The 23309-nt window shown below is 42.7% G+C and overlaps 1 protein-coding gene and 1 pseudogene across 2 annotated transcripts; both read left to right on the top strand.

The window, feature by feature from the left end:
* Positions 1-1824: 1824 nt before the first annotated feature.
* Positions 1825-23159, top strand: LOC110725382 (annotated as a pseudogene).
* On the top strand, positions 2921-10267 carry LOC110725603 (DNA topoisomerase 1-like). Of its 2 annotated transcripts, XM_021905070.1 has the most exons (8): positions 2967-3362; positions 3777-3866; positions 5019-5090; positions 7501-7602; positions 7685-8095; positions 9049-9560; positions 9655-9751; positions 10032-10267. In XM_021905070.1, exons 5-8 carry the CDS (start codon positions 7778-7780, stop codon positions 10065-10067), a joined length of 963 nt encoding a protein of 320 aa, XP_021760762.1. In that variant the 5' UTR covers positions 2967-3362; positions 3777-3866; positions 5019-5090; positions 7501-7602; positions 7685-7777; the 3' UTR covers positions 10068-10267. The 2 variants fall into 2 exon arrangements, with proteins under 2 accessions (XP_021760761.1, XP_021760762.1); XM_021905069.1 differs by lacking the exons at positions 7685-8095; positions 9049-9560; positions 9655-9751; positions 10032-10267 and having other exon boundaries at positions 2921-3362; positions 5603-7677.
* Positions 23160-23309: the final 150 nt, after the last annotated feature.

Genomic DNA, 23309 nt, shown 5'->3' with positions numbered 1-23309 from the left:
AAATACTACATGATCGAACTGAATTTATTTTCGGAATTTTGTTGACTAATTGGTAGGTTAGTTATGGTTTAAAATCAAAATTTATGATCTTGGGGATCACCTTAATTAAGAGTTCAAAAAGGCTTGAATTTGTCCCAAAAGTGTGGATTATAATCTTTGTTATTTGAGAATTTTTAATTTTTTTAAGCTTGAAAAGAAAAGAGGTCGAGATGCTTTATATGAATCTTACAAAACTCCTGAAGGCCAAGTAGGTGGTTGAAATCATAATGCAATAAAATTTTAAAACAGCCACTTTAGCAAATTAAACTCACTCTGGAGACTACAATTGAAATTTTTACATGATAAGACATATATTAAATATCGTAAAAAGTCAAATAGGAGAACTTATAAGTTATAAGGGACTGTGTCAATAATTAACCGGGACATTTCCTTTGTCAACTATATAAAGATCTTAAGTGTGGGCCTAGTATTAAAGTCTGGCCTGTAATGGACCACTTGTTAATTAAAGGTCCCATTATTGTATCTTAAATTGTCCAAGCCATGGGAGGGCTAAGCCCATATTATTTGGACTTAGCTTGCCTTCTCATGTATGAACATGAAGCCCACCTAAGCTCGTTAAACCGTTGTCATTTATCCCTTCTTGTTCCCTGTCATGTCCCCTATCCAACACCTTTGTCAAAATGTAAAAGAGGTTAGATTTTTTATTTTTTTTTAAAGATTTATAAAAATTTAAGTCATACTCATTCTACATAGTCAACAATATAAATCAATACCGACATTCATAGCAATTTGAATCAAATAATTTTCGAATTTAGCAAAATCACAATCATTATAGATGACTACGAATACCTTAAAAACAGGTTAAAATCAAGAGAGTATATCAAAGGGTATTTTGTAATTAGGTTGTATGGGTAATATGTTATACCTGTATAGTTGTACATGACTATATGAGTGTCCAAATTCTCTAAGAAAAAGAGTGGTGTCAAATGGTTTTGTTCTATCCTAACATTTGGAACTTGAGTTTTTCAAGCATTTAAAATATTTTCATCGTCGTTTTGACTAGGAATATCCCATATACTTTAACTAAATGTCATTAAATCATCTTGAAAATTTAATCCATTTCCCAAATTATTAAGGTATCAAGTAAAAGGGAGTAGGTAGGCATTATAGATTTTAATAACAATTAATTTTTCAAGTATGAGCTATGAACTTTCAAATAATATCAAATTGGTAAAATTTTGACCATAAGAAACAATAATGAAGGCTTGAAGCCATGGCTCATATACACTGCTTGTTATGTCATTTATAGTTCATATCAATTATGTAGTGACATATTATTTGAAGGTTTCCGATTAATACTCGTAATAAGGATCATCAAATAATTCTACATATTATTTCGTAATTAAATAGCTAAATATTTTATATTATACAAGTATGAGAAATTGAGAATCTTAAAACGTAGGTTAATTTATTTATCGTTCACACAAACGCTATGTCCTCTAAAAATAGGCTTATTTTCTACTGAAAATTACTCTCAAATTCCTCACTCATTGCATGATTGCTAAAACAAACTCCCAAATCTCCTATGCCATTACTATAAATCAGATTAGTTCTTTCCCTTTAAATCTCTAAAACAAGTATACCTCTTTAAAATTTGCTTAGTAATAATCACTATGGACCAATCATTCAAGTATAGTTTCGCGATAACGTTACTAATTACAACCATTTCTGTAAGATTTCCATAATTAGTAACCCAATTGTTCAAATTAATGTTCATCAATCTACTTAATTACTAGATTTGGTTAATCTAATGAGCTCTAGTAACATTCATTTGTGCAGGTTGGTTTTGCACTAGACCAAGCATTCGACGCAGCAACCCAAAAGAATTTCTGGAAAACCATTCTTCCGAATACGCCTATTCCACAATCTTTGCTAGACGCTCTACCTAAGCAAGGTTAATTTCTGTTTCGGATGAAAACAATGGGACCTTGCCGAAGGTCCAATAAAGTGGATGAAGACTTGTCCGGTCCAAATGATGCTGGGCCGAAGGTTTCCTGCACAGCAAACACACGTAAACTGGCCTCGGGGGTGAATACGAGGAAGACCCCTCCAATGCCGAAGTCAAACAGTGCTTAGAGAGAGAAAGCTATGCAAGAGATTTTATGCTTGAGGCTTTATGTGGATTATGACAAATGATGTAATTAAAGGCTTTTATACCTTTGTATACAAAGAGAGGAGAGCAATTGGGCCCCAAATAATCATGGGCTGACCATAACAATTTGGACCAGCTGACTTATTGCTGACTTGGCTTGATTGCAGGCTTGGGCCTTGATCTTGGAGAATTGGATCATTAATGACTAGGCCCAATTAGCTAAATTGGACCCAAACAACTTGCCCCCAGACCCGATTTGGAAGGATGACGGATCGGGTTTGAATCCAATAAAAATGGAGGGAAGTAAATGATCTAATTAAATCAAAAGATTTAAATTTTAAAGTCATTAACTATATAACTGTAATTTGGATAATTAATGGGAAGTTGAGTGGATAATGGGCGGTTAATTAAGGGAGAGAAGGTTTAACGGTTACTTAAGGAGGCATTTAAGAAAGATTTAAATTTTTCGACCCTTGAAATTCCCTTTTCTGGAATCATAAGGCCTGACTTGCATTCTTGCCTCATTCCTTCACCGATTTACGCTTGAACTCTCGCAAAACGCCATTTTCGCTTTGAAACTTTAGCGCGGTATCTCCGAATCCAAGTTCGACACTCAAATCCGCTATTCCAGCTGACCTGACACTACAAGAAAATAGAGTAAATTTTGACGCTTTTGCCTTGACACTTTTGTAATGGGTCATAATTTTCCTTCTTCCACTATTATGTAATTTATACTAATTTTAGAGCCAAAATATATTGTGTCCCTCAAAAGGGTCATAATATTGAATGCTATGAAACGTGTCACCCAACTATCAAGTACACATTTACACAACTAACCCACTGAAATTAAAATTTCACCAAAATTTTTAATCTAATATCCCGGGAAACTGTACCCCATGTTCGTCCTCACTGCACTATCAGCTCCCAGAACGGTTTTGTTAAGCAGTTGCCAATAACACCTTATTCGCCGCTCAGATTTGTTGCCTAAAAACTTTGAATCTTCACAAAAAAATCGCCGCTCAGTTAGCATATAATCATCTCAGCCCACTTCTTACTTTACCTCTTCAGTTAGCTTTAATACTCTTCATAATTTGCCAAAAAAGTTCTCTTAATTTAGTTTTGGGGTTAATTTGTATTGTGAGTTTTGATTCATCGTTTAATTTCTATTGTTTGTTGGAGAAAATTTATCAAGATTCAGCCCAAAGATCTCGTAAGTTTTTTTTTTTTTTTTTTTTTTTTTTTTTTTTTTTTCCAATTTTTTTCTTTAATTATTTTGTATGTTGATAGCTGCATGCATGATTATTACTATAATCTCCGATTATAGTTGAAGAATGGGTTGGATTAACGAATTAATTAAGTTATTGAATTGGTTAATTATATTCTAACTTTTTTATTGGTAAAGAATTGGATACCCATTAGCAATTGTTACTCAAAGTCTCGAATTATGCATATTTTTATTAAAAATTGTAACTTTTTGATAATTTTCAGATGTATACATATTCAATCAGTTGTTTAATTAAATGTTTACATATACATTGCTTTCAAACTTTAGATTCTTTTTTAAATTGAAACAAAATGCACAACTACAATTAGCCAGCAGATTTTTGACCATAATTATGCACAGGTCATCTGAGGAGAAGCTGTGGTATTTGAAGTGCAAAGAAGTGGAAAATCAGAAGCTAAACAGGAGGAGAAACGGCTTCAAGAATTTGAGGTAATGTACAAACGCACTGCCTAAATATAATATCGTTCTGGATGAAAATTTCTGTTTTGTATCTTTGAATGTCTATAGTTGGCTGTGAGTTTTGAGCTTAAGCTTTAACTAAATCCATAGTTAATGAATAATTATTTGATGATTCATAATAGGCGATGGTCTGTTACCTTCTTCGGCTAAATGGGATAACTATAAAAATAGAGATGTATGCTGACTTTGGTGACATTGATTACAAAATATATCTCATATTATTTTCTGATGTAATTAGATATATTTAATAGTTTTCTTAAAGGTGATCAATTTCTGAGAACAGAGATGTATGTAGCAGTTAGTGACTGCTTGAATTCAGAGTTTTGAGCATGCTGGTAATATGTCTTAGAAATTATGCCATCAAATGTAGTCTCCATTGGCTGCAGGAATTAAGAGAAGAACAACATATATATCCTACCCAAACCATGGGTCTTACCCCCATAGAGTCCTGATAAGTGAAAATAAAGACAAGATTCGGTTTTTTTTTTTTTTTTTTTTTTTTTTTTTTTTTTTTTAAATCACGGAATGCTTAATTACCATTTCTGTGATTATTTCTTTGAGTATAAAAGTCATTACGCTAAACAATATCTGAGAAAAGATTCAATTAACTATTAAGAATCGAATCATGTTGTTCGTATAGTTGATCTTAAGGAGTTAAGATATGGCAGATTCTTACTCATTTATATTCTGCTTAACTACTTAAATTTGTTCCTGTAAACTCCAAATTTAACTGATCATAGTTTCGAGTAATGATCACAAGGAAGGTGTCTTTTTGTTTGCCTTTCATTGTTATGGATTACTGAATAAACTGGATTATTGTTGTTCTATGCTTTTGTATCATTGCTTGTAGTTTGTAGCATAAAACATATTTCGTATTTGGGGATAAGCTGCTTTTGCAAGATGTAGTTGAGGATGGACCTTGTGATGTCTTCTATCTCTTTGTTTTATTAAAATTTCTGGCATGAGTATTGAATTACTGTATTTGTTTTTGTTATCACTGTTTTGAATTGAAGTGTCTTCTGAGTTCCCCCCCCCCCTATTTTTTTTTTCACTCGAACATAATTCTTTATATTATATAATATATCATCTAATGTGTGGAACTGCTTGTATTTTTTTTTTCAGCATTCATCCTTTTGGATTCTTTTGGTCACTACTTGCTTAGTTTAGCAAACTCTTGAAGACATCTATACCAAGGTATTACTCACATCTTATATGCTACTAGTTCAAGTTATGACATCTTAGTTTTGAGATAAGCTTTATGATTGTTGTATGCTGTACCAAGTAAGCATGTAATTTTGTTTGTATGGTCTGTAATGACTTTGACAAAGCAACTTAGTGACTTATAACTATTTGGTATCTCCAATAGTTCATCATCTTTGATTACGTTGGTTTAATTATATAATTGTGGGTGATTTTTTTTATTTTTTTTTATTATTATATAGTGAGGTTTAAATAGTATGCAATGAAAATTGTATCAATAGGTTAGATTTCATATAGTAAATCCTATACTTATAACTTTTATTCCTATTGCATGGCTATAATGATTGACCTTTCCTCAGTTTTATGATCAAAATATATGAACTAAAAGTATGCTACCACAATTTGCTTTGTTGTGTATTTTAGTTTGTGAAGAAATTGATATTTGTTTTGATAAGTAAGCTTTAAAATTTTCTATTTATTTGGTCAAAATTATATTTTATGTATAGATATGGATACAAGTTGGATAGAACTTCCACGATGCCACACTCAATATGTCAAAGGTTGTATGCAATTCATTAACTTTGCTAAGGTAGCTCAGGTAGAAGGAAAGATTCGGTGTCCATGTAAGACATGTAAAGTGGATAAATGGCTTCGTGTAAATGATGTAGAAAGACATATCTTGTTTAATGGGTTTTATAAATCATACAAGAAATGGAATTTTCATGGTCAAGGGGATTTGCTTCAGCGTATGATTGGGTGTGATGGAGGGAGTACTATCCAAGGATCCCCTCTAGATCAAACAAGGTTTGAAGGTCGAGATGATATGGGAGGCCTATTGAGATCTGCTTTTAGTTTTGAAAAACCCTCAAATGACCAAACCTTTGAACCACATGAAAATAATGAAAATGACGAGTATCTTGAAGAACCCGTCTTCTATGAAGAGGAGATTGATTTAGAATTTTCAACAACGGAAGATGAAGCTAAGTATAAGAAATTACTTGATGTTTCTGATGAGAAATTGTATGACGTGTGTACTAAATTTTCCAAACTGTCTTTTCTTTTACACCTTTTTCACATAAAATGTATGAGCCATTGGTCTGCTGAATCCTTTAATATGCTACTCGAGCTTCTCATAGACGCATTTCCCCAAATTCTGGAGTTCCCCTCGTCTTATTATCAAAGTAAGAGAATAATAAAAGACCTTGGCCTTGGGTATGAGAAGATTGATGCTTGTCCAAATAACTGTATGTTGTATTGGGGTGATTTTTCAAAGGAAGACAAGTGTCATGTTTGTGGTACATCAAGATGGAAGAAAAATAAGGGTACAAATGATAATGTCAGAGATCAAGATAAGACTATTTCTAGGAGTGGTGAGCCAGCTAAGGTAATGCGTTACTTTCCTCTTATCCCTAGACTGAAGAGAATTTACATGTCCTCAAAAACAGCAGAAGATATGCGATGGCATTATACTCATAATGATAAATTGAATGATGTTGATAAGAAGATGTTAAGGCACCCTTCAGATGCATTAGCTTGGAAATCATTTGATCAACGTTATGAGGATTTTGCCTCAAATCCTCGTAGTGTTCGATTAGGACTTGCAAGTGATGGGTTTAATCCATATCGTTTGATGAACACGACTTATAGTACATGGCCTGTGGTGTTGATTCCCTATAATCTTCCACCGTGGTTATGTATGAAACCATCTTCATTCATGTTGTCTATTATCATTCCCGGTAAAACAAGTCCCGGAATTGACATCGATGTGTATTTGCAACCACTAGTTCATGAATTGAAATTGTTATGGAGTGGGGTTGATGCTTTTGATGCTTATGATGGAGAGAAATTTAAATTGCTAGCCGCTTTGCTTTGGACTATTAATGACTTTCCTGGTTATGCAATGCTCTCCGGTCTGAGCACCAAAGGCTATATGGCATGCCCTATATGCATTGATTCGACTCCTTCTGTAAAATTTGGGAGTAAGACTTGTTATTGTGGGTATCGAAAATGGCTTCCATCATGTCATCCATATCGATTTGAGAGTGACAGTTTCAATGGAAGCGAAGAGCATGGTGAAGCTCCACCTCGGCCTAGTGGGACTGACATATTGGGGCTACAAGAAAAGGTTGGGTATGTTTATGGGAAGGCATCAAAAAGAAAGAGAGGTAATGAGGCTAACAATGAAGAAGATGTTGTCATTGGTACCAAGAGAAGCATATTTTATGATTTGGAGTATTGGGAGCATAATTTGTTGAGGCATAATCTAGATGTAATGCACATAAAAAAAAATGTGTGTGACAATATTTGGAGTATTGGGAGCTTTTGATGCTTATGATGCACATAGAAAAAGACTTAAAATAGCAGAAGTTAAATGTCTGACATTTGTGTGTTTCTCACATTGTAGAAAAAACAAAAAGGAGATTTCAGTGAATTGGAGTTTTTTAAAAGTGTTTACAGCGAAGGAGATGGAAGCTTCAAAGAGGGCACAACATCTCGTCAGTTTGTGGTATATATACCAATGAAAATTAGTTTAACCACTAATTTATTAGCTCTTTGCCAAGGTTTATAGTTTTCTTATCATGTAACAGGAGGATGCAACCAAGAAGGTGCAAGAAAGCCTTGATAACTCCTCTTCTTCCATTCCCAAGGTTGATATTGAAAATGAAGTTTTCAATCAACTTATGTATCAAGGCGAGATCCCTAAGCGTCCTCTAAATTATGGCTTTGGTGTGAAGCAAAGCGACATCTTTGGAGTGGAAGGACATTTAAGGAAAGAAGGGTCTTATTATGTCAACAATAGTGATATGGAAGTGGAGAAGTTGAAGGTTGCACTGTTAGATATGAAGAAGCAAAATGAGGATCTTGCTGAACAAAATCAAATATTGAACACAAAATTTGATGCAGTTGGTTCTATGATGGCACAGGTTTTGAAGGCAACACGTAGTGGAAATGTTTCATCAGAAGTTATAGATAATGCAATACAACTACTTGATTCTCAGGTTTGGAATAAACCATTTCTTTTTTCATCCGCTTCCTTTTTTTTTTAAATTTCCTTTCATTATCTGTGGCAAGATTAAAATTGCATGCATGAATAATGTAAGAGGAATTACTTAGAATTACATGCTGTGGAAATTATGGCTTTGCTTGTGCAGTTTTTTCACTCTTATAATGCACCATTAAGAATTTTATGTTTTAATTTTTCTGACATAAACAAAATTATGAAAGAAGTCAAAAGTGTATCAGTTGAGGATTGGCAGCATTGGCTGTTTTTTTAGATAGGCAAGTCTTGTTATGATGGGAACTTCCTCAAAAACTTAGTCGTGTTGGATTTGTCGCTTGGGTCGGGAGTTGTAGAGCAGAGGGTTGGGTTACTGGTGGTAAAATCTGTAGGGTCTTGCTGTCTTGGTAAGATTGATAAGAAATCGTATGTAGAATCTGTTGTGAGCCTTCCCCTTTCCCTTGCTTACATTTACTGCTGCCCTTGGTGGAGAAGTGTTGTCAGCCTTTCCCTTTCCCCTGCTTCTGCTGCTACTTTCCCCTGCTTCTGCTGCTACTTTCCCCTGCTGCTGCTGCTGCCTTTGTCCCCTGCTAACTGGTGGTGGCTGTGGGTTCATTGCAGGATTGCTAGTTTTAGGTGGTTTTAGGTTCGATTAAGGAGAAGTTGTGTTAGTTAGAGGCAAGTTAGTACGTTTTAGGTAAATGTTTGAAAGTTAGTCATTTTATATAGCTAGATTGATAAAGAATACAGTAAAAAAAATATTTACCATACATAGAAAATTAAAAAATTACATATGGTTGCTGCGAGAATGATGAAGTATGTTTCTGATTATGGGGAGTATGCTAGTAGGGTGTTCAAGCCCCCTGCAATGCTCACTGCTGTTGTATCTTCGTGGAAGGTTGGGTTAAAATTAATTGTGATCCTTTGTGTCTTGGAAATTTGGAAACAAAACAGCACCATACTCAGCCTCCACCTCGCTACTCTGAGGCATCGTTGGTGAAGAAGATGGAGGAGCTTGGAATTGGAAGACCTTCAACATATGCAAGCATGCTGAGAGTTTTACAAGATAGGAAATATGTAACAGCAAAAAGCCGAGTTCTAACCCCTGAATTCCGTGGTCGTATCGTCTCAGCCTTTCTCTCTCATTATTTTAATGAGGTGACAGATTATAGCCTTACCGCTGACATGGAAACTGAGCTTGACAATGTTTCTGCTGGATCCACTGAATGGAAAGGTCTCCTTAAGGATTATTGGGGCAGGTTCAGTACTTACTGTGAGCGAGCTGGCAAAGTTCACATCCATCAGGTGGAGAAGATGCTGGAGAGAACTTATGATAACTTCCTTTTCTCCTCACTTCCCGAAGAGAGTCGATCATGCCCCAGTTGTATGGAGGGTACTCTGATCTTCAAAGTTAGCAGATATGGTGCAGGCTATTTTATAGGTTGTGATCAACACCCTAAGTGCAAGTAAGTATTTACAAGTAAGTATTTTGTTTCCAAATTTCCAAGACACAAAGCATGCGGGGTGGGTTCCTTCTCTGACCGAGGCTGCTGCTTGCAGATATGGGCTGCTGTTGGCGTGCAGGTTGGGGTACAGCAGAGTGATTATTGAAAGCGATGCCCAGCTTGTTGTGCGTGGTCAAGCAGCGAATGCAGGGGTTTGATCCCTTTAGTTTGCTGTTGGATGATATTTTATCTATTGCTAGTTCTTTTTCTGATTTGTCGTTTTCTCATATTGCTAGCAATGGGTTAATTACTTGTGTTGTGGAAGAAAGTGACTATTTAGTACAAAAATTCTTGTTAGCTAGGCGTATCACTGGACAATTATGTGCTTGGTTTACGTTCCTCCATGGTTAATATTTTCTGTTTAACTTCTCTAAATTTGCAATACTACTACCATACTACAATAATTGTTCACATATGAAATTTTCTTCGCAGGTTGTTGATGATGTAGGCAGCAATGGTAAAAAGTAAATGAAGAGCGTGATTTGGCTTCAAGCACTTATTATATATGTGTGGGTATTTAATTAGTAGCTTTGATAGCGTTGTGTGTAATTAGTTTGAACATCTTTTTTTAGGAAAATATCTATATATCTTTGTATTCAAATACTAAACTTGTTTAGTTGAATTGGATGTATAACGTTATTATGTTAACGGATTTATATATATATGTATATATATATGTGTGTGTTTTTTCTATATATAATTTACTTTTTTATGTAAATACATTTTCATCAATTATGATTTTATATATTATTATTATTTTGTTTGTTCAAAGTTTTATGTAAGTACTTCATTAACAAAATTTTATCAATTTTCGTCCAAAAAAAAAGGGGGGGGGGGTGACATAGGGACGCTTTTATGAATCAAAGTTATTGGTGGTATTTGAATTGGTGAAATAATATATCATCATTATGACACAAAAAAGTGTCACAATTTTTTTAATAATGACTAACAAAAGCGTCACAATTTTTGGGCATTAATAATGGTGGGAAATTCAGCCCCAATTTGACACACAAAAGTGTCATAATTTGATAGTTATGACTCAAAAAAGTGTCATAATTTTTTAGTAAGGACACAAAAAAGTGTCATAATAATTTAGCAATGACACACAAAAGCGACATATTATACTTATAAATTGACACAAAAAAGCGTCAAAATATTTTGGCTTCAAAAATTTTGACGCTTTTTAAAGCGTCAAAATAGAAAATTATGACGCTTTTTAAGGTCAATATATGTACAAAAAAGTGTCAAAATGTGCCTTGTTTTTTTGTAGTGTGACCGGCGCATTTCGACCCATTTGAAGGTAAATTTCTTCGAGTTTCTCTTGATTTTCTTGCCTTTTTGAGAGAATTCCTCTTTTTCCTACTTTTCTTCTTCGAATTTGGTTATGGCTCGAGGAAGAGGGCGTCAACCCGGTCGACGGGGTCAGGCTGGGGACCCCCGAGACCGCGCCGATGTTTGGAACGGGGAACGAGTCGGGGAGGAACCGGAGAGGGGAATTCCGGTCGTTCCTTTGAATGCCGCACCGCCCCAGCAGGACGCCGGGGTCGGCGAGGCAGAGCAGCCTGAGCAGAGAGAGTGGGCTGGGCAGGCCGAGGATTTGCCTGCTGTACTTTGGGACTTGCTCCCTGGACATGCTGAATGGTAGGATGCCGAAGCTCAGCGCGCCATGGTGAGAAATACCCCTTACCCTTGGTGGGTTCGGCATGCCGAGGCCTACCGGTTTGCCGAGCAAATAGAGTTGCACTACGGCATCTTCGAGGAGGATGGGTATTGGTGCCGAATGCCCTCGCCGCCAGACAGGATTCACCGTCCCCCCTGGGTACATAGGGGTGTACACTCGGCAATTACAATATGGGCTTCGGTTCCCTCTGGATCCCTTCGTCAGGGATATTTTAATAAATTACAGGATCTCCCTGTGCCAACTAACACCTGTCAGCATTCGGCGGGTGATGACTTATCTCTGGGTGTGCCGGTTTTTTGCCGTTGAACCGAATTTGCATTGCTTCCGAAGGATGCATCAGCTAGTGCAGAACATCCAGAGCGCGTACGGCCGGCACGGGTCTTCAGGCTGGTGGCGAATACAGAGCCGCCCCCAATATTTGACTATGTGGCCGAACGATTCTTCGGATAAGGATTGGAGAGGTCAGTGAGTCTGGGTAAGGGCTCCCGCTGATCCGGAGCACCCTTATTTTTTCGGGGCTCCCCGATACCTCTCTAGGCCCGATCCGAACATGCAGGATCTGGGCCCCGAAGACCCTGATGCCGCTCGTCACCCTAGCTACGAGCAAATGAGCTTCTTCGGGAAGCAGGATAACCCTGGGGGAGTTGGCTGAATGAGATTCATCCGGCCAGATGGCTTCTAGATAACCATTACGTCTTTCAAGAGAAGATGTTGGCGGTTGTCGGCCTCAGCCGAAAGTACAGGGATGGTAAGTATCTTCGGCTGGGGCCGAGGACTTTGCCTTTTTTAATTTTTTGCTGATTTTTAATGCCTACTCCCTCAGTCTAACCTTCGTCTTGCCCTTTCAGAGCTGAGCGAAGCTACCTCAGGTATTGACTACAATCGGCTTGGGGTGAACGCTGAACGAGTCATCTTAGACCGGGCTCCAGCGATCACAGCTCCAAAGAACCGTCCGTTGCATCTGCAAGAAACGAGCCTTCAGATCGAGGCTGCCGCAGATTACACCAAGCAGAAGCCTTGGTGGGAGAAGCGAGACCCCCTCCGTCCCTTATTACCTGAAGAAGCACAGGCTGCTCAGACAGCCGAAGACGTGTCCCGAGCAATTGACTCCTTGGAAGGAGGTGTAGGAACGTCTGGTGCTGCCGAGCAGGGTACCTCTACTTCTGGAGTTCAGCCGAGGGTTTTGGTAAGCTCCTTGCCTCTTTCCTTGTTTGTTTTTTGTTTTGTTTGTTTGTTTTTTTTTACTCACACCTTGCTGCCCCCCATTTCTGCAGTCCGAGGAAGGGAGCGGAAGGAGAGAAGGGAAAGCACCTGTTCGTCCTGAGGATCCATCTTCGTCTGAATCTGAAGAAATGGACGAACAACCCTTGGCAAAGAGGAGGAGGAGGATAGCAGTGCTGGGTCCTCGTCAGTTTCAGGCGGGGATGATACCTACTGGGGGCATCCATATCAGGGAGCCTGATGAAGGTAGACGCTCGCCGAGGGCTCCCCCTCCGCCAGAGATTCCGCGTCCTCAAACCCCCCCTCCACCTCCCGAAACTCAAGAGATGGAGGTGGACCAAAGAACTCCTGATCCGAAAGGGGGGGTTCAAGGACACTCCGCTGAAGATGCTGAGAAACCGATTGCTGAAGGTTTCTCGGATGATATTGATAGAGAGGTTGACGCTTTACTTCGTCAACCTGATTTGGGGGAGGAAGAAGAACAGGTCATTGTTGCTGACCCCGTTAGAGACCAGCTGGGCTCCGCCGAAAGGGAAGAGAATGCTGAGCCCGAGAAGGCTCAGGAGGTTCCTTCTTCTTCCTTCCCGTCCTTCCATACGCTGAACTCTGGAGATCTGGGTTTCTCGGCCCCCCGCATCACAGTCCCAGAATCTGTTTCGGAACGTTTTTGGGGCCAGAACCGTAAAGGGGCTGCGGGTTACTTCAGCGACCTCACTGGTATGTCGGAGGTGGACCGAGCTAGGGTGTGGTCGCTGAAGGCCACTGCTGGAATGGGAGAGTCCAGCCGAAGGGTTCCTGACCCTGCCAGAGACAACCAGCGCTTGCTGATGCAGGTACTTAACCGTTTAGGTTTTTTCCCCTTTTTTAATTCAGCTCTTCTTTTCATTAATTTAACTCTTCTCCTTTCGTTTTCTCCTTTTACTGACGTGCTCCTGCTAACAGGTTGTGCACAATCAGACTCTTACTGTAGAGCTGATTGACACCCTCCAAGACAAGCTGGAGCAGACTTGGGAGGATGCTAAGATCGCCCAGGAGGAGGCGAAGTTGACAGAGCTGAAGCAGCAGGCTGCTGAGGAGAAACAGGCGGCGGCCGAGAAGTATGAGAAGCAGGCTGCTGAGGCCCTTCGGACCTTCTGCCACGCCATGGAAACTGAGGTTTTCCTTACTCTGATGGCCGGGGAGAGTGTCATCAATGAGTTTGGGGCTTTTGACATCCCCAGTTTCAGGGCGGCTATCTCGCGCCGAATCGCTGCCGAGGCTACTGGTCAAGTCCAGGAGATGGAGCAGAGGCTGGAAGGTCTTGAGTCCAGTAGGATGGCCGCTGAAGAAGCTCAACAGGCCAGGGATGCCCACCTCTCTGCTGCCCAAGTTGCTGCTGAGGGCCAGGACCAGAAGCTGAAAGAACTGGAGGATCAGCTGAAGGTTGAGAGAGACGAGCTGACCCAGGCCAGGGCCGAGACTTCCAATATCCAGCTGGAGCTTAACGAGAAGAAGACTTCTTCGTCCAAACTCTCAGAAGAATTGGAAAAATCTAGACAAGATTTGGAGGAGAGTCGAAAGAAACTGGATGATGCTGAAGCCTTGCTCCAAGTCTGCCTCTATACCCAAGAAGAATATGAAATAGGCTACACAAATGGGTTTAGAGTGGCTCGGAGGTTGGCTCTCCATGCTGAGCCTTCGCTGGATTGGGCTAAGTGCGCGCTTTGGGCTCAGGATCCCGAGGATCCACACATGAAGTATTCCACTCCTGCTGAGTATGAAATCCTTCAGGCTGAAGCAGCCGAGGAGGAAGCTGAACAGCGAGCCGTTGATGCCCAGGCAAGAGCCCAACCTGCCTCCTCTGCTGCTGGAACCGAGACTGCTGACCAGCCTGACCCCCCGGCTGAAGCATAGGAAATCGGGCAGTCGTCTTCAGAGTCTTGCGGATCAACGTGTGCTTAATTTCAGACTTGCCGCTTTCTGAATCTCTTTTTGCCTTATTTTTTGCTTCAGCTTGCCTTGATGTACAAAAAGTTTATTTTTGTTTTTGTACGTATTTCGGCAGCTGTTATTTTCCGCTTGTGGGCGGCTGCCGATATAATCTTTTAGTTTACTTGAACGTTTGAACTTTGTAGCTCGTGATACGAGCATGACTTCGTACTTATGCAATTGACATCTTTCTCATACTGTTTTGCTTTGAACTTGCATTTTTTTTTTTTTTTTTTTCTAAGTACAAAGCTTAAGCTCAGAGGTGTCAGCTGAGGCAGTCTGCACTTATTGTGCTTCTTGCCCCCCAGAAATTTGAAGGCTTGCCCTTCAGATTTCTGAGATTACTATTTTCTACCAGTTTATGCTTTTGCTCTTGATTTTCTGTCTATCTTAAAAATGGATACCTCAAATACAGGGCCAACTGAAGGTAGTATTTCAGATAATGGCTATCTGGGATATAAGGCTTAGTTAAGGCAATATCCCAGATTTGTCCATGGACTCATTGCCTTGCAGAACAAGTCCTACTGAGGTTTTCACCCCAGCTGAAAGACCAGAGTTCCTTAAAAAGGCGAGTTTATCGGCAATCCGAAACCTGGTGCTCTGAGGGCGAAGGTTTCGGACAGGGCCGAAGGAAACCCTTAAAGAGTAGATAGCATAAAGAAAAAATGAAAGAGTAAAAATTGCAAAATGTTTTGTGGAAAATAGTGGCTCTGAGGCCTTTCATTAATAATTCAGAATGTACTTACAAAGATTGTTCTGCCCCGAAGGGTTTTACACGTGATATTTTTTAAGCACATCAGCGTTCCAGTGATTTTTCAATTCAGTCCCATCCAACTGCCGAAGTCGGTATGTTCCTGGCTGAAGCTCATCATAGACTTCATAGGGGCCCTCCCAGGCCGCTGAGAGTTTTCCATGAATTCGGTTTTTCTGCACTGCAGCAGCGTTCCGAAGGACAAGGTCTCCAATTTTAAGAGGCCTTGCCTGGATTCTTCGGTTGTAAAATTTGCTGATTCTCTGTTTGTATGCAGCCATTCTAACTCGTGCTGAATCTCTTACTTCATCAAGGAAATCGAGGGATTCTCCCATAAGATCCTCATTCTCAGCCGAGAAGTGATGCACTCGCAGGCTTTCTGTACCGATCTCCACGGGGAGAACGGCTTCGGCGCCATACACTAATTCAAAGGGTGAGTGGCCCGTTGCCTCTTTTTCGGTTGTCCGAAGGGACCAGAGGGTTCCTGGGAGCTCCTCCAGCCACTTGGACCCTCCACCCTCTTTTTGAGGGCATTCAAGATTTGCTTATTTGCAGCTTCGGCTTGTCCGTTACTTTGCGGGTGGCACACCGCTGAATATGCCAATTTGATGCCGAACTGATCTGTATACTGCTTCAGCAGCAGGTTATCGAACTGCCTCCCATGATCGAAGACAAATACTTTCGGGATGCCGAAACGAGTGATGATATTCTGCCAGATAAATTTTCTGACAGTCTGTTCTGTAATGTTCGAGGCTGCCTCGGCCTCGATCCATTTACTGAAATAGTCAACACCGACTATCAGCCATTTTCTCTGGTATGCGGCATCCGGGAATGGGCCAAGGTTATCCAATCCCCATTGAGCAAATGGAAGTGGATTCAGCACAGGCTGAAGCTCTTGGGCTGGCCGATGGATGACTGGTGCGAATTTTTGGCATTTTTCGCATTTTCTGACCAGCTCCTTAGCGTCTGAGATCATGGTGGGCCAATAGTACCCTGTCCTTAATGCTTTGTGGGCCAAGGTCCTTCCCCCAATGTGGTTCCCACAGATGCCGAGATGGATTTCCCGAAGGATATAATCTGCATCCGCTGGTCCCACACATTTCAGCAATGGGGCTGAGAAAGATTTTCTCAGCAACTCCCCGTTAAAGACGATAAACCTTGAACCGGTTCATTTCAACTTGGAGGCCAGAATTTTGTCTTCGGGAATTTCTCCCCGAAGCTTGAAAGCTAGGATGGGATCCATCCAGCTTGGCTCTCGGTCAACACAGCACACTTCAGGTGCTTCGTCGACACTTCTTTCTCGGCGCACCTCCACATAAACGGATCGGTTCAGCTCAGTGAGAGTTGAACTAGCGAGTTTGGAGAGTGCGTCGGCTTGAGCATTCTGACCCCTTGGGATCAGCTGAACTTCAAAAGTTCTCAGCTTTGCAATAACTGATTTGATCTTGGCAAGGTATGATATCATTGAGGTCTCTTTGGCCTCGTAGCTGCCACCAATCTGACATGCAACTAGCTGAGAGTCTGTCTTCAGACAAACATGTTCGGCTTCTAGCGAGACGCACAATTCTAGGCCGGCAATGGCCGCCTCATATTCGGCTTCGTTATTCGAAGCTTTGAATGAAAATTTTAGTGCGTACTCGAAGGACTTGCCTTCAGGAGAGGTTATGACCACCCATGCCCCGAACCGTTCACGGTGGAGGATCCATCCGTGAACACGGTCCAGGTTTTCTTTTCATCATCCAGCGTTTCCTGGTACGAGCATTCGGCCAGGAAGTCCGCCAGAGCTTGAGCCTTTATGGCTGCTCTCGGCTGGTAGCTGATGCTGAATTCTGTGAGCTCGAAAGCCCATTTGGCCAGCCTACCAGATTTTTCAACTTTGCTGAGAACCTTTTCCAGCGGCTGATCGGTCAAAACCACTATCTGATGACAATCAAAATAGGGTCTTAACTTCCGAGCAGCTACCACCACTGCATAAGCAACTTTTTCGAGTAAGGGGTAGCGGGTCTCGGCATCTGTCAGAGTGTGACTGACGAAGTAGATCGGTTGCTGAACCTTATTTTCCTCCCTCAGCAGCACTGCACTGATGGTGGCTGGGCTGACAGCTACGTATAAGTACAGGGACTCTCCTTCCACTGGGCTAGCCAGCGTTGGGAGTTGAGCCAGGTGCTCCCGAAGCTGCTTGAAGGCTTCTTTTTGCTTGTCTTCCTAGACGAGCTCTTTTGTTTTTGGGAGTTTCAGGGCTTTGAAGAAAGGTAACCCCTTATCCGAGGCCCTGGAGATAAACCTCGAGAGGGCTGCCATCCTTCCGGTGAGCCGCTGAACATCCCTCTTTGTTTTCGGCTCAGGAAGATTGAGCGCTGCCTGCACCTTGGCGGGATTGGCATCAATCCCTCTTTTGCTGACCATGAACCCAAGGAACTTCCCTGATTTCACACCGAAGACACACTTCTTCGGATTCAGCTTCATCTAGTGCTTTCTTAGGGTGGCGAAGGTTTCTGCCAGGTCCTTAACATGGTCTTCATCTTTTTTGCTCTTGACGATTGAATCGTCTACGTAGACTTCCATGTTTCGGCCTTTTTTCTCGGCATTTTTCAATCCGAAGGGCATCATTTTGTAGTTGTACACCCCGGCGTTCGTAACGAATGCCGTTTTTGCTCGGTCGTCGGGGTGCATGAAGATTTGATGATTCCTAGAAAATGCGTCCATGAAACTAAGCAAGACGTGGACACTTGTCGAGTCGACTAGTTGATCGATCCTCGGCAAGGGATAAAAATCCTTCGGACACGCCTTATTTAGGTCCGTGAAGTCAACGCACATTCTCTAGGTGCCATTTGCCTTCTAAACCATCACAACATTAGCCAGCCATTCTGGATACTGACAGGGTTCGATGGAGCCTGCATCCAGCAACTTTTTGACCTTGGCTGCGATGTCTCGGTTCTTATTTGCGGAGTAGTTCCGCTTGTTTTGCTTAACTGGTCGACACATGGGGTCAACATTAAGCTTATGGGAGATGAGGTCTGGACTTATCCCGGGCATGTCAGCTGCCGAGAAAGCAAACACATCTCGGTTGTCCCGAAGGAGTTGGATGAGTTCAACGCGGACTTTTAGATCAAGGTTCAATCCGATTGTAACGCATTTTTCGGCGTCTCCTTCGGTCAACTCAACCGTTTCGGTCTGATGGTCCAGCTCCATTGCCGTGGGGCTGGACTCCTCATTTTCTGGCCTGATGTCTATGTCAGCAGGAGTTCCAGATTTTTTCTTCTTCGGCTGGCTCTCTGAGTCTTTCGGCTCAGATGATGAGCTAGCCCTTTCTTTGCCTGGCCCTTTCTTTTTGGCCAGGTCGCCTTGAGCCGAAGCGCTTAGGCCTTTTGGCTTCTTCGCTTTCGGCTGATTATCTTTCTCCTCCTCGTCCTCGTCGTCCTCTTTTGTACGACTGGCGGACGGCTTGAGGTAGTTGCACCTTCGGGCCTCCTTTTGGCTGCCCTCGATCCTTTCGGGGTAGCCGACATCCGAGGCATAGATCATCAGCTGATGGTATGTCGAGACTACCCCTTGGATCTCATGAATAATGGGTCTCCCCATGATCACGTTGTACACGGAAGGAGCATCGATGACCAAGAATTCGGTCATGACATTCCTGGTTGCCTCATCGCAGCCGATGGTGACAGGAAGTGTTACCTTCCCGTCTGGATAAGTTGAGGCCCCGTTGAATCCGGATACCGGGTAGGGTACCGGCGTGAGGTGCTTGGGCTTCAGCTTGATTTGATTGTAGGCCTTTCGGAACAAGATGTTTGCTCTGCTGCCGCCATCAACAAGAACCTTGCTGACGTCGTGGTTGGCCACCGTGGCGATAATCACCAACGGATCCTCGTGAGGGAACATCACCCCTCGGCAGTCGGCGGCTGTGAACGTCATGTTCGGCACCGGCGACTGAGGAGGCTGAATGCTGGCGTTGTTCACCTGATGGGTCAGAGCCCTAAGGTGACGCTTGTATTTCCTCCGAGAATATATTCCTCCCGAGATAACATTAATTGGAGGGAATTTTCCCTCCGCGCTTTTGCTGTTCTTCCGGGAGAAGTCAAGTTCTTGCCGAGAGTCCTTTTCGGATTTCTCAACCTCTTTTTTCTCGCGGTGATCCGCGATATATTTTTTCAAGTACCCCTTCCGGACTATATACTCGATTTGGTCCTTCAGCTGAATACACTCTTCAGTGTTGTGTCCCGGTGATTCGTGGAACTCACACCACTGATTTTTATTTTTTCGCTGATACCACTCGGGGAGTGATCTCGGCTTCTTATAATTCTGCTCTTCCTTTGTCACGCTGTAAATCTTTGCGCGCGGAAGGGCCAGCGGAGTATAAGATTCATATCTGCCTGTGAAAGGGACAAATTTTTCTTTCTTCGGCTCGTTGGCCGAAGGTTGCTCCGAGGCTTTCGCCTTTCCTTTCGTCTTCTGGCCTTTGCCTTCAGACGATTGTTTTTGTTTCCCACTCCCAGATTGGGTTGGGACTTTGTTTTGTTCCACTCTTCAGCTCGGATGAACTTATCCGAGGCGTTCAGAGCCTCCTCCAGGGTCTGCGGGGTGTGCATGACCATGAAGTCTAGGAACTTTCCAGGCTGAAGGCCATTCTGCATTGCGAAAACGGCCAGTCCCTGGTCCAGCTGAGAAACGCTGGATGACTCGTTGCTGAAACGAGTCAGGTAATCTCGGAGACTCTCGGTCTCCCCTTGCTGCAGGCCCATGAGCTTTGCAGTGGTCTTCTCTCGGCGGTTTGCCGTGGAGAATTTGCTTTTGAACTTGGTGGACAGGTCGTCCCACCCCGTTATAGAGCCTTCCTTTACTCCTTTGGAGATCCACGCTTGCGCGACCCCCTTGAGAGTGGTGGGAAAATATTTGCACCAGGTCGCTTCGAACCTTGGGCAAAGATGCATGTGCCCCTCGTAAGAGGCGATGTGGTCCTTCGGATCCGAAGTCCCATCATATGTAATGTGCGATGGTATTTTAACCGTAGGCACATGCTCTTCCAGAATCCATTGCTCGAATGGAGAACTGGTAGGTAGCATCACGACCTTGCCCTTGTTCCTGGCCGAAGGGACCACGCTTCGCCCTCTTAGAGAGGTAGGAGTGGTTTTCGTCCCTGGCTGGGAAGTTCGGGCATCGGCTGCAGGGAATGAGAGGCGACTATGCACACTCGGTTCCCTGCCACCGAGTCGGTCGAGAACGCTTCAGCGAACAGTCTCAGGTTGCCCTCGGCGGTCAGTTTCCGGCCGAGAGGCTGAGCTGCTGCTCTTGTGAGTTTCTGGCCGAGAGGATTCTTTAAAAAAGTGAGGGTTCTTTTTCCTCTCTCTTTCAGTCCTCCAAGTGTCCTCTTCCCATTCTTCCAGCTCCCTGAAAGAAGGAGGCTTTCCCCCCTCTCGGTCAACCTTCCTCCGCTGATGCCTGGTATGCGGAGGAGTTCGGTCACGAGGTGGGGGCATATTTTGTGCCCTCATCGCCTCCATGAGCACCGCGAGCGCTCTTGCCACTTCTTCCGAGCTGGGCCCCGTTAAAGGGGTCCTCGCTGAGTGTGAGAGCGGATGGTCAAAGGTTGACTTTGGGGCATTAATTGAGTCTTACGATCGGACTGACTTCTATTAGACCGAGGGGGACTCGGTCTATGATGGGAGTTGTGAATTACGGGAGAAAGGGAATCCTCCCTGTTGTGGGTAAAAATACCCCGTATACGTGGACCAATCCCATAGTGACACGTGGCCCAGTTATAGGGTGACACGTGTCACCACGGGAAGATGCCACCTAATTCAGAGCCCTTAAGGCCGCAGGCCAGTCTCGTCGCGACACGTGGCCCAGTCAGAGGGTGACATGTGTCGTCATGAGAAGATGCCATGTGTTAAGGGCATCTGTTCCCTTAATAACCTACATGCCAGAAAACCCTAACAACGTCAGGGCCCAAATCCCGAGAGATATCAATGAAAGCCGCAAAACGGCGCCCCCAGAGTAGCACGTGGCATTCACTGATTGCACAGCCAATCACGTCACGCAAATCTAGGGTATAAACCCTAGAGAGGGGCACGAGTCCCACCCCTATAAATACCCCAATCATTTATGATGGGAGGGGATTCAGACAATTGAAAACAACAGAGCATTAAATAGCTCCAACTTCTCTCTACTTTCTCTCTCCAGCCTTTTCCGTTCTGATCACTGACTTGATCGTCGGAGGCGAATATTCCGTTGATCGGAATATTCGTTGTTTTGCAGGTGGGACCGACTCATTGCCAGAAGAGCGTGACCAGTATCCCAGGAAATCCAAAAAATACCCGAAACACTCCCGGTACGATCCTCCCCCCGAACTAGCACCCTTCGAAGAGTTCCGGTCCGGCGAAGGTGATGGTGTAGGAGTTTTAGGCCTTTCGCCCGCTCCTTGACTTGGTCTTTTGGTCTTGCGGTTCTTAGCCATTGTTACTAAGATTTTTGCAAGATGGTTTTGATTGGTTTAAAGATTTTTTTGAAAGTCTTTCCCACAGACGGCGCCAAATTGTTTCGGATGAAAACAATGGGACCTTGCCGAAGGTCCAATGAAGTGGATGAAGACTTGTCCGGTCCAAATGATGCTGGGCCGAAGGTTTCCTGCACAGCAAACACACGTAAACTGGCCTCGGGGGTGGATCCGAGGAAGACCCCTCCGATGCCGAAGTCAAACAGTGCTTAGAGAGAGAAAGCTATGCAAGAGATTTTATGCTTGAGGCTTTATGTGGATTATGACAAATGATGTAATTAAAGGCTTTTATACCTTTGCATACAAAGTGAGGAGAGCAATTGGGCCCCAAATAATCATGCTAACCATAACAATTTGGACCAGCTGACTTATTGCTGACTTGGCTTGATTGGAGGCTTGGGCCTTGACCTTGGAGAATTGGATCATTTAATGACTAGGCCCAATTAGCTAAATTGGACCCAAACAATTTCTACTTTCTTCCATCCATTACTACAAAAGTATAAAACAAATCCCGGGACTCTAACCATCAAGCTAATGGTTAGAGACCTCAGAGACTCAGAGTCGTAGGATTGGTTTTATACTCTATCAGTTAGAGTCCCATGACTCTATCGAGACCAATAATACTTCATAATTACGCCGACAGTTATACATAATTATAAGTTTATAACCTTACAAAATGCAGCACATGAAGATGGGAACAAGGAATATGATGGCCAAGTTCCCTTATCACAAAAGGTGGACGAGCTTGGGTACGAGCCACCAAGCCCCGGGTCGCTTCTTAAGCTAGACTCAGCCACCTCAATCTTCATCCTAGAGAAGGATTTAACTCCTGGAGTCAACCTAGACATTCATTTCACAAAATTATCACAAACTTTATACCCTCCATTTAAAGTGTCCAAATCAATGCCACCCTTCTCTTCTAAGAACTTAACACAACTCCTCCGCTTCTTCTCTATAAGTCCGACCTCTAAGACAGCCCGAATTATGAGCCAAACTCTAGCACGTGCGAGCACCCTAACCTTATTAATGGAGAAGTACAATTTTGTGCAACTTCCTTGAAAGAAATGGTTACTTCTGTGACTCAAAGTCTAGGGGACACCCACAATATCAGGGTTGTTTCAATGGACGGGGTTCGAACTGATGCTCTTATGCCCTACAAAATCATGGGTGTTAATCAGATAGCTGAAGGGCGGTCATTGATTGCATGCCACAGGCTAAGTTTCCCATACGGAGTGTACTACTGCCACCAGCCGAGGGGTGCAACCACCTTCTCAGTCTCTCTCGTTGGTTCAAAGGATGGAGCTAGGTTTGATGCATATGCAATGTGTCACCACCAAACAACAGGATGGAAACCTGAATATATTGCCTTCAAGGTCCTCGGTGAGCAGCCAGGGAGTACTGTGCCATTTTTTCCAGCCTGATAACGTGATCTTTTATCACAGTTGATAGTTGCAATGTATTACACAACTGTTAGTCTGTTAATATCAATCCCTATTCCCTAACTATGAAATAAGATTTACCTTAATGGTACGGAGGGGTAGAAATTAAGGAGGAGCCATTCCTCCGATCCCTGATTCCCGAATGTTCATTGTACTA

This window comes from Chenopodium quinoa, unplaced genomic scaffold, assembly GCF_001683475.1.
Source record: "Chenopodium quinoa cultivar QQ74 unplaced genomic scaffold, ASM168347v1, whole genome shotgun sequence".
Taxonomy (NCBI): domain Eukaryota; kingdom Viridiplantae; phylum Streptophyta; class Magnoliopsida; order Caryophyllales; family Amaranthaceae; genus Chenopodium; species Chenopodium quinoa.
The sequence above is the reverse complement of the archived record's forward strand: the minus strand, read 5'-3'. Positions and strand labels throughout refer to the sequence as shown.